General features: G+C 36.5%; 1 protein-coding gene across 1 annotated transcript in view; it reads left to right on the plus strand.

Annotated features, from left to right (window-relative positions):
• LOC101306158 (probable LRR receptor-like serine/threonine-protein kinase At1g51860-like) overlaps positions 1 to 9,023 on the plus strand; it is a 19,700-nt gene extending 10,677 nt beyond the window's left edge. The window contains exons 4-17 of the mRNA XM_004305205.1: positions 1,436 to 1,486; positions 2,162 to 2,711; positions 2,867 to 3,345; positions 3,496 to 3,637; positions 3,970 to 4,041; positions 4,212 to 4,283; positions 4,401 to 4,472; positions 4,584 to 4,664; positions 5,604 to 5,773; positions 7,226 to 7,452; positions 7,543 to 7,669; positions 7,865 to 7,927; positions 8,029 to 8,218; positions 8,406 to 9,023. Coding sequence (XP_004305253.1) covers positions 1,436 to 1,486; positions 2,162 to 2,711; positions 2,867 to 3,345; positions 3,496 to 3,637; positions 3,970 to 4,041; positions 4,212 to 4,283; positions 4,401 to 4,472; positions 4,584 to 4,664; positions 5,604 to 5,773; positions 7,226 to 7,452; positions 7,543 to 7,669; positions 7,865 to 7,927; positions 8,029 to 8,218; positions 8,406 to 8,826 — 2,717 coding nt within the window. The 3' untranslated portion in view covers positions 8,827 to 9,023. The remainder of the gene's footprint in view (positions 1 to 1,435; positions 1,487 to 2,161; positions 2,712 to 2,866; positions 3,346 to 3,495; positions 3,638 to 3,969; positions 4,042 to 4,211; positions 4,284 to 4,400; positions 4,473 to 4,583; positions 4,665 to 5,603; positions 5,774 to 7,225; positions 7,453 to 7,542; positions 7,670 to 7,864; positions 7,928 to 8,028; positions 8,219 to 8,405) is intronic.
• Positions 9,024 to 10,700: the final 1,677 nt, after the last annotated feature.

Below are 10,700 nucleotides of genomic sequence, written 5' to 3' on the forward strand. Positions count from 1 at the left end.
ATTCGTCGGCTATAGTTATTTTTAATTTTTTTTCCATAGGGTTTAGCCGACGAATTATGACATGTTTCGTCGGCTAAACCATACTTTAGCCGACGAATATCTCTGTTCCATCGGCTAAAGTCTTGGAGTAAAGCCGACGAATATTTCTGTTACGTCGGCTTAAGTCTGGGAGTATAACCGACGAAATAGGATGTCGTCGGCTAAAGTCTGGAACAATAGCCGACGAAATATTTTCGTCGGCTTAAATGCATGAACAAAAGCCGACGACAAAATAGTTCGTCGGCTAAAGTTTGGATAATAGCCGACGACGGTCTCTAGGTTTGTCGGCTAAAGCCATCGCCGACGACCCTTTCCCGACGACACTATAGCCGACGAAGGCTCGTCGGCTAAGACTTTAGCCGACGAATTAGGATAACAGGCCGACGAAAATTTTTTGTCGGCTTAAGTGCTTGTCCTGGTAGTGATGGTTTTTGAGGTGGGGATGCTCAAGGAGGCACCAACTCAGGAGCCAGAGATACAAGTGCTGATGATTGAAGCGCAGACTAAGAAAGGTGAGGAGGATGCGTCTGGCGTCTCTCTCATAGAATCTGTTTAATTTGGTTTTGGTCCAGGTAGACTGGTAGTGTTCGTAGATATTTGATTTCTTTCTACGAAACCTAGTTTACTTGTATAATAAAGGTGCTTAAGAGCTAAACGGTAGGTGCATTAGGAATGTCTTGGCTTATGCTTTGGGTAGTGTAGAATTGGGGATTCTGCGAAACAATGCTTTCTGACGACTCCTTTGGGGTGCATCGTTTTTGTACTGCTTACTCATTATTGAATCGTATGACCTTTTGATCAAAATAATAATAATAATATCATGTAAACTATCAATAATGGTTCTTTCACGCTTCTAGTCGTCGGTGCTAGCAGATCTTTCAAAACCATATAAAAGAGTATGAACCCCAACTTGCGAAAAGGACCAGTATGACACCATAAACCCTAACTTCAAAACCATATAACTAGATGTGCAGTTTAAAATATTTTGGATAAGTTTTTTTTTTTGGATACAAAAAATACAAGCCAACCCTCTGAACAGCATAACCCTAATATAACATAAACCCTAACTATTAAACAAGTGAGCATTGCAAGCAGATAAAGTCAGAGAATTTTTCCAAACCAGTTGACCCATATAGGATGGTGTCATTGGGAGAATGATTGTTGGTGTTCTTTAGTTCAACATGATATACCTGCTCCATTAATTTGACTAAACTTGCTTTCAAAGTATTAATTAATTATATGTATCAATTAGCTGATTCAAATCTCTGACCTGTACAAAGCTTAGCTAGCTTTACGTTGCTTGTATAAAATGGTAATCTAGCATCAACTAAATCAAGCATCTTGTGTCCCAAAAGAACAATTATGTCGCGGGCATTCAAGCAATTCTTCTTTGCAGTACTCGGTTGTTTCTCTCTTATGCTCTTTGTTCATGCCCAGGATCAATCAGGTATGATATATATTACATGCAGGACCGTTTAGTAAGGTTTCTTTTTTTATATTTTGTGTGTGTGTCATTTTAAGCTATATATTGTGGTATCCATCTTTTTACTTTGATCATATCTCGGTAAAGTCACTGTTTAATACTTTAGTATACTCGATGAGTAGATTGACTCTGCAATGTGAATCTGAAATCGCTAAAAGCATTTACCGTTGTAATTTATTACGCTACATGTGTATGAATGGTTTATGTCAGATAAATTTGGTTTGTTCATCTATCAATTTAGTTCAATACTTTGATGATATCTGACGGATGAACGACAAACTTATTACACATATATGATCAAAAGTGCCTCTGATAGTCATGTACGTGATCGTACGTATATGTATGCACTAACATATATGTATGCACAATTTTGAGAAAATAGGTTCTCTTTTTAAGGTAGTTTTGAACCATCCAAACTGGAAGGCTCAGCCTCACGAGGACGTGAGAACATAACACTTAATTATACCTCGAGCTACAGATACAACATCACAATCATCCTCGTACACAACATTCTAAATAATAGGAGGAGTCTGCCCTAATCATCAATATAAGTTTTGTTTTAACCTAATTAATCGCTATAATTAGGAATTTAGGGCTCTCTCCCTCTCTCTTTCATGTGTGTCTGTCTGTCTTGATCAGGTTACATTAGCATAGATTGTGGGGGAACGCACATATCTAGCTATAACGAGGAGACAACTGGCCTCACCTTCATTTCAGACAAAGATTTCATTGACACGGGTGAATCAAAAATGGTGTCGCCTGAATACAGAGGCATTTGGCAGCAACCGTACGACTCTCTAAGGAGCTTTCCCAAAGGAACTAGGAACTGCTACAGACTGAACCTTACAAGTAATTCCAAATATCTGGTTCGAGCAACTTTCTATTATGGGAATTATGATGGCCAAAATAAGTTACCGGAGTTCGAATTACATCTCGGACCTAATTTGTGGCAATCAGTGACGTTCCAGGATGCATCAAGTTATATCAACAATGAGCTCATACATATCCCGCTCCGAGACCATGTACATGTTTGTCTTGTGAACACAGGCTCCGGGGTTCCCTTCATATCAACGATAGAGATACGGCTGTTTCCTAATTCCACCTTTGAAGAAGAACTCGTGGACGAACAATCCTTGGCACTTGTCTCCAGGTTTGACACCGGTCAAATAGCACCTCGTACAGCATACAGGTTAGTGATTTCCAACAAGTTATCTATCAGTATATAGCTAGGTGCCCTTGCGAGAATGCGAGTCTTGAAATGTGTGGTTATGTATTGCAAGCTCATAGCTCGATCGAATCTGTTCAAATTATGTTACATGTAAAAGTTCAATTGTCTATGTTTAGGTATCCTTCTGATGAACTCGATCGCATCTGGTATTCCTACAATGATTGGGCTGATTGGACACAGTTAACCGCCTCATCCAACGTCGACACATCAGGCGATTATTACGAAATACCTTCTGTTGTTATGAACACTGCTGCCACGCCAAGAAAGGAAACTGATTCCTTTATTAATATCTGGCTGCCTGAGTCTGATGATGATACGACCCTGTACTATATTTACTTGCACTTTGCTGAAGTTGAAAAGCTCCAGCCAAACCAGTCTAGATGGTTCAATATCACCTCTAGTGGAGGAAACTTTGCGTCATATTCTCCTGAGTATGGTAAGAATGCTATTTATTTCAACTCCAAGCCTCTCACACGAAACAAAATAAATGTTTCAGTTGTTCTGATGGAAAACTCGACCCTTCCACCAATCCTGAATGCCTTTGAGGTTTATATGATAACAAAACTGGCAGGCTCAGAAACAAATGAAAAGGATTGTAAGTAATTCTACCTTGCATACATCACATATGTTTATATGTATATCATCCGCCCACTCTTTACTCATTGGCTATGATGTATTTAATTTGTTTTGAAATATGATTATATGAATGCTGATCGACCACATTAAACTTTGCATTTCAAATTAGTGAACACAATCACAAACATCAGGAATACTTATAGAATTGGGAAGAATTGGCAAGGAGATCCATGTGCTCCTCAAAAGTACTCGTGGGAAGGTCTAAACTGCACCTATCCTGAAAATAACGAGCCCTCAAGAATAATATCATTGTAAGTGTTCTAGGCTTCTAGCTAGTAAACAAATTAACTTGTTCCTTTTCCATTTCCACATAGAAGAAAACAATAACCTTATTTTTCTTGAAGTCGTTCAATGAGCTTTCCATTATTCATTCTTTTTCATTTAAAATCTAGATTTTGTTTTCCTTATCTAAAATGAATTGCCGTGAAGCCTAGGTTTTTTTTTTTTTTTTGGTTGAGAAAGAAGTTGTCAAATTGAATTTTCACTACAGTACTTGCAAACCATACGGCCGGCCGGCCTGGCTGCTTTGTCTTTTTTATTTTTGTTTCAATATCAAAGGAAATATTAATATGCAATTAAGCAGGGACTTGTCCTCGAGTGGATTGACAGAGGAGATAACTCCGTGGATATCAGACCTTGCAATGTTACAGACATTGTAAGTTCATTTCTAACTCCTGCTTGTGAATACAAAATTGCTGATAAATTAGAAAAACATATGTAGGATAGCGTCAACTTTAATTTAACAAATTAAAGTTTATATATTATTTGGAAATGGTACACTTATTGATGAGTTGAGATCGATGCTCATATCGATCACTATCACAGGAATTTGTCGAACAACAACTTAACTGGTTCGCTTCCAAGATTTTTATCTCAGCTGCAAAATTTACGTGTCCTGTAAGTTATCCAGCCATGCATGTATAATACCCAGTCCGTTATAATTTCATTTCGTATCTTAAATTGTGCGTAGCTAATTATGAAGTTGAGTACTTTGCTCGTGATATATTATTCCAGGGATCTATCAAACAATAACTTCACAGGATCAATTCCAAACATTTTGTCTCAATTGCCAAACTTAAATGTCCTGTAAGTAATTATTTGGTTAATTATATATGAAGCCGGCAATTAATCTGAAAATTAATTTATCATTTCGAGGCACGCATGGTGATAGATAATGCCAGTGCTTAACCTATACAGATACTTGGAGGACAACATGCTCACAGGATCAGTTCCAGAAGGCTTGATGTTGAAAAAAAGTAGCGGTTTTCTATCATTACGGTATGTTTTCTTATTTTAAATTTTATTTGAAAATGAAATCCCAAAGCTGAAGCTTGTGACATGCAAATTTTGTGTTGATCTTTATGTACGTACGTTAGAGCAGATATGCCTGGAATGCCGATGGGAGAACAAACTAAGATGGGAGCCGCTCTAATAATAAGTTTTCTAAATGGCCGGCCGGGCACTTGAATATCTTAAGAACAGGAAAAAGACCAAAAGATTTTTCGAAATAGGTTAGGCTAATAACGGATAGAACTATATAGAAGTTGAAGATGGATTAAGGAGCTTAGATTGAGACTTGCAGATTTTGTATTTAGGAAACAGGCTTGTTTATATATGGAACTAGAATGCATATCATATACACTAATTTCATAACTAAATGAACCAAAATTACAATTAAATAAAACCAATATTACAATATGATTGAACCAAAGACGAAGTTACCACGTACGTTCCTTTTACACTCCTCATATATATTAGAAAACAATTTACTACATCGGCCACGATTCGCTCATAAACTCTTCAAAATGACATAGCTAGGTTGAATAATATTGTAATATACGTGGGTATCACACACATGTATATGTATCTTAGAATTTCCTTTATAGAAATAAGGTTCTTGATAATCAACTTTCATGAATAAAGTCTGACAGATTTTGGATTGAAAATTAATTTGATTCAAGCATTGCCAACAAGTAGATCATTAAGAAGCACGTCGAAAAGTAAGGCAAAAGAACTAAAGAAGTAGGGTTGTCCAAGCAAATATGTGATCTAAAGTCTTCTGTTTGGTTCCACATGGCTTGGCTTGACAAGTATACGAGTCGAGGTTTAGCATAGTATATCAACAATCAGAAAATGAGTCAAACACTACATATGAAGCAATCAACCAGTAACTATATGGCTGATGAAAGTCTGACTATTATACCATTTTCATGTTAGGGTGTGCAACAACCCCAATCTCTCTGGAGCTTTTTCTTGCGAGGAGGAAGATGAGAAAAAGAAGAAGCCCAATTTTTTCCTTCTTGTAGGTTTACCAGTAATCGGAGTAGCTTCGATTATTTTCCTAATTGTAGCAGCTATTTGCGCCTGCAAAAGGAAAAGCAAAGATGGTAAGAATTCATCTCTTTATTTCTTTAATTTTCAGAAGACACAGCAACTTTTTATTTCAATTCTACTCATTCTTAGATATTAGTGAAAGAGAAAAATTCAGTTTAGTACCCTGAACTTTAGTGTTAAAATCAGTTCAGTCTCTCGTTTTAAAAATCCATCTTTTTAGTCTCTTAACTCTCAAATGACTACACTTTAGTCCAAATTTTGATGTTAGCTCCAAAAATGAATAAAAAAAAAGGCTGATACAATCCAAAACGAATCTCTTCTTAAAAAAAAATCAAACTGAATCCAAACTTCCACACATTAACAACACCGGACCTTAAACTCCAAAATTATCTACTAAAGTAACACAAGCAAAAACACCAGAAAATGAACTGAACAACATATAAGGGCAAAACCCTTAAATTTGCATTCAAACTTGTCAATAAAATCTACTGCATAACAACCAAATAGGTGCAGAATTCTGAAAAATATTAGACAATCAAACTTAGACAACACCTGACGTCATTTTCGGAGCCAACATCCAAATTTAGACTAAAGTGTAGTCATTTGAGAGTTAAGAGACTAAAAAGATGGATTTTCGAAACGAGAGACTGAATTGATTTTAACACCAAAATTCAGGGTACTAAACTAAATTTTCCTCTTAGTGAAATCAAGCTTGTGATCCCAACAAGGTTGATTTCACCAAATACCAATAAGGCAATAACGAGCAACATACCATAGCTCATCAGCAGTTCTAACTGTTAAAGTATATAATTAATATTTTCAAAGATGGTAAGAATTCATCTCTTTATTTCTTTAATTTTTCAGAAGACACAGCAACTTTTTATTTCAATTCTACTCATTCTTAGATATTAGTGAAATTCAAGCTTGTGATCCCAACAAGGTTGATTTCACCAAATACCAATAAGGCTGGTTAATAACCAGCAACATACCATAGCTCATCAGCAGTTCTAACTGTTAAAGTATATAATTAATATTTTGTGCCACATAAATGATAATATATATATAGATCGATATATAGAGCATCAGAAGATTAGATTCGCAGTGCCGCAAAAGTGCAAATGTCCATGCTTTTGTCGGGTCTTTCCGAACAGAGACCGGGCCTCGATTTTGAGCTTCTTTTGCCACTGGCTTCTGGCCCTCGTCTTCATGGTGACGCCGTCCAAGATATATGTCCCTGGTCTCCGTGTGGCAAGAGAAGCACCGTTGTCAACACATGATCGCTGCGAAAGCATAAGCTGTTGAGATATGAATCCCACATCAAGAATTTAAGACATTGTTTATGGATTTATAAAAGTTTAGGTCTCTCCATCCATTATCAATTGATTTTGGATGTGAATCCCAAAGTATTTTATCATATACATGGCATCACGTACAGCCGCCTCAGAAAGGACCTGATATTTATGCATGCTCAATTGCTCATCAACGTTTTATGATTATGATCTTAGGAGCTGCCGTAGGGGAACAACCCCGCAATGGGTTAGTGGAACTTGAGCCAACACGACGACAGTTCACATACTCAGATATCCTCAAGATCACTAACAATAGACAAAGGATTCTCGGCAAAGGTGGATTTGGAACTGTTTATCATGGCTACATCGATGACAATACTCAAGTAGCTGTCAAGCTGCTTTCGTCATCATCAAGTCGAGGGCTTGAACAATTCCACGCAGAGGCAAGTTTGTCAAGACAAGCAAATGCATTATTTTCTATCTCAGTCATATAGGTCAACTAAGATGTTTTGTTTGTCACTTCTTAATTACAGGTTAATCTTCTGATGAGGGTTCATCATACAAACTTGACTAGCCTTGTAGGATATTGTGATGATGAAGACAACAAAGGACTCGTTTATGAGTACATGGCCAGGGGAAACTTGCAAGAATATCTTTCAGGTTTTGCAGCTACAATATCGAAATTAGTCACTATCAAATTCTCAGTCCGCCAATAAATTTACAAGGCGCGCTTTGAGTTTTTTAAGCTAGAGATATATTCTTTTTTATGTAAATTCTACACTGCTAAAACATTATGACTGACTTGGGAAGGTAGACTTGGGAGGCTTGACCTATTCTGTCTTTTTATGGATGTAGATAAAAGTTCAAATGTCCTGACTTGGGAAGGTAGACTTTATATAGCAACAGATACTGCACAAGGTAAGAAAATAATTAGCAATATTCCAACTCATGACTTAGCTATCATCTGATTTCCTTCTGTCAAAAATGTAAAATCAATTAATTGAATAAATGAAATGCAGGATTGGAGTATCTACACTATGGTTGTAAACCTCCTATGATCCATAGGGATGTCAAGACAACAAACATCTTGATATCAGAAAATTTCCAAGCCAAACTCTCCGATTTCGGCCTCTCTAGAAATTTCCCTGCAGGCGATGGGACTCATATAGTTACAGGTGTTGCTGGCACCCCTGGCTACCTAGCACCCGAGTAAGTAATATATATGCAATGTTGTATTTCTATTATGATTCATTCTTTCATAATAAAATCTCAAGTTTCTCTTATGAATATGTGACCTGCAACAAATAATTCCTAGAGCTTTGTTTAATTGATCTGAAACCTCTCTTCATCACATTTATTTCTCAATTTAACATGAGTTGCATGGGATGGCTTGAAGGTACAAACAACTAAACAGATTCAACGAGAAGAGTGATGTCTATAGCTTTGGGATTGTACTGCTGGAGATTATCACAGGTCAACCTGCTGTTTCGAGGACACGAGAGAGAATTGCCATCAATGAATGGGTTGGATCGATCATTCCAAAAGGAGACATTGACACTATTGTGGATCCAAGGTTGAAAGGAATCTTCAATGTTAGCTCTGCGTGGAAAGTAGTGGAAATAGCAATGGCATGTGTCTCTCCAGAGGCCAATAAAAGGCCAACCATGAGTAAAGTTGTTGGAGAACTGAAGCAGTGTCTGGAAACACAACTGTCTCAAAGAAACCAGAGCAGCTATGGATCTGAACTTGGGAATGCCTTTGACATTGTGTCTGAGAATGGCTATTCGATCACTATGCTACGTCCCTCAGTTAGATAGCCGTGGTAATAATCATATGTAAAATAATGGGAATTGGAATGCATGAGAAGATTCTTCAACCCTGCAGGTTAGCACTTGCTAAGATCCTTCAATCTCTCTGTGTAATATTTTTTTTTTCTTTTTGATACAAAAATATTTAGTGTAACATTGATTCTGTGTAGATAACATCTTTTTGTGCATATGTAAGAACTTTGATCAATTTGGTTCTCATTCTGATCCTTCATTGTCATTTACACATTTTGGGATCCCAAACCTTAGCTGGCTAATTAACCAGGGAACTCCATAGACTTGTGCTTCAATATTTTTTGAAGTATGAGGGCTTTAGAATTTAGAACTCATTCCTTCAAAGCATTGGGGACTTTGATTTTTTTTTTTTTTTCGATGTGGATTGGGGACTTTGATTAATAATTTGAACTTCAAGTAATGTCATGGACACCCAAAAAAAAAAATCCTAAATTGATCCTCCAGTGTTTCATTTATTCCTTTTTTTTCCCTATTTTTTTTTCTTTTTCATAAATGAGATATTATTTCATACTTGCAAAACATCATTAATTTCAGCAAATTAGTACCACAACGAAAACATAAAGGTGTTTTATAAATTTTTCATAAATTTATGCCAAAAACATAAATTTTCTTCCTCTGCAGCTCTACGCGCTTCATTCTCAACCTATGTTGCACCGACACTTTATACCAGTAGAGTGTCGGAGTGTCCGACATTCCTAACACGCCTCCGACACTTCTTGACACGTATCTGACACGTCATGTAACGTGTCGGAAAATGTTGATTTTTTCGACACGTCCTGACACTTTGACCGACAAACCATGTCACATCAGTGTTGGTGCAACATAGTTCTCAACTATATGAAAGTACCAAAATTTACATACATTTCGGCTTCATGTCCTTGCCAATTCTTCCCGATTTATATGCTAACGTGATATTCTACTGGTTTGTTTCTTCTTCTGAGAAATTTTTATGCCGTATGAATTTCGATGCCATAGTCCTCCACTCATAGCTGCAGTGGTTCAAAGTCCAAACAGTACATGTGTTCATGGTTCAAGTGACCAGGTTTTCGTATCAAAAAAATGGTTCAAGTGACCAGGAGCAAATGGTCCATGACAGTTATATTCGGCCATTATTTATAGTAATTTCAAGCTGCATGTCGAGACCGGCCGGTTGGCTGGGACCTCTTCAACTTCTGCAGATTGTGCATGGATGGCTTCTTAGTCATACGGCCATACCCCTTAGTAACCTCAAACCAACTTAATTAACTCATCTTATATAACCACACCAGCCAAACTTAAAATCTATTATCCAAATGATGAAATGAATGAACTCGAAATTTAAAAACATGATTGTGAATTTCAACCTATAGTTTGAAATTCACAATAACAAAACCAATATGGAACTATTAGATCAGTGGTTGATTCATATCGTATTGTTTTAGGAAAATTAATTTTAAGAACAGTACATGACAAATTGTTCACTCTTAATTTTGGTGTTTTGAGTTTCAAAACAATCATAACGGTACATGAACTTATAATCTCAACCGAAAATATGCACATACCGTTATATTCTCCGTTATCTAACGTGTTTTCCATTACATTTTGAGGGGCAAATCCGTCACTCCTTAATTTAGCAGTAATAAATATTAAAATTAATAATTGAATTAATAATTAATAAGGAGAGGGAAATAAGAAAGGAAAAAATATTATTGTCTTTGTAACAAACAAAAAAATAAATTGTTGTCTCTCTTTTTCGTCCCCGTTGAAACCCAACATACACAAAAATGGCGATCGAGGTAAGAATATGGGAGGAAGTTGGAAGATGATTTGATTAAATAAATCTTTGAAAATATATGGTCTGAGTTTATTAA

This window comes from Fragaria vesca, linkage group LG6 (assembly GCF_000184155.1).
Source record: "Fragaria vesca subsp. vesca linkage group LG6, FraVesHawaii_1.0, whole genome shotgun sequence".
NCBI lineage: Eukaryota > Viridiplantae > Streptophyta > Magnoliopsida > Rosales > Rosaceae > Fragaria > Fragaria vesca.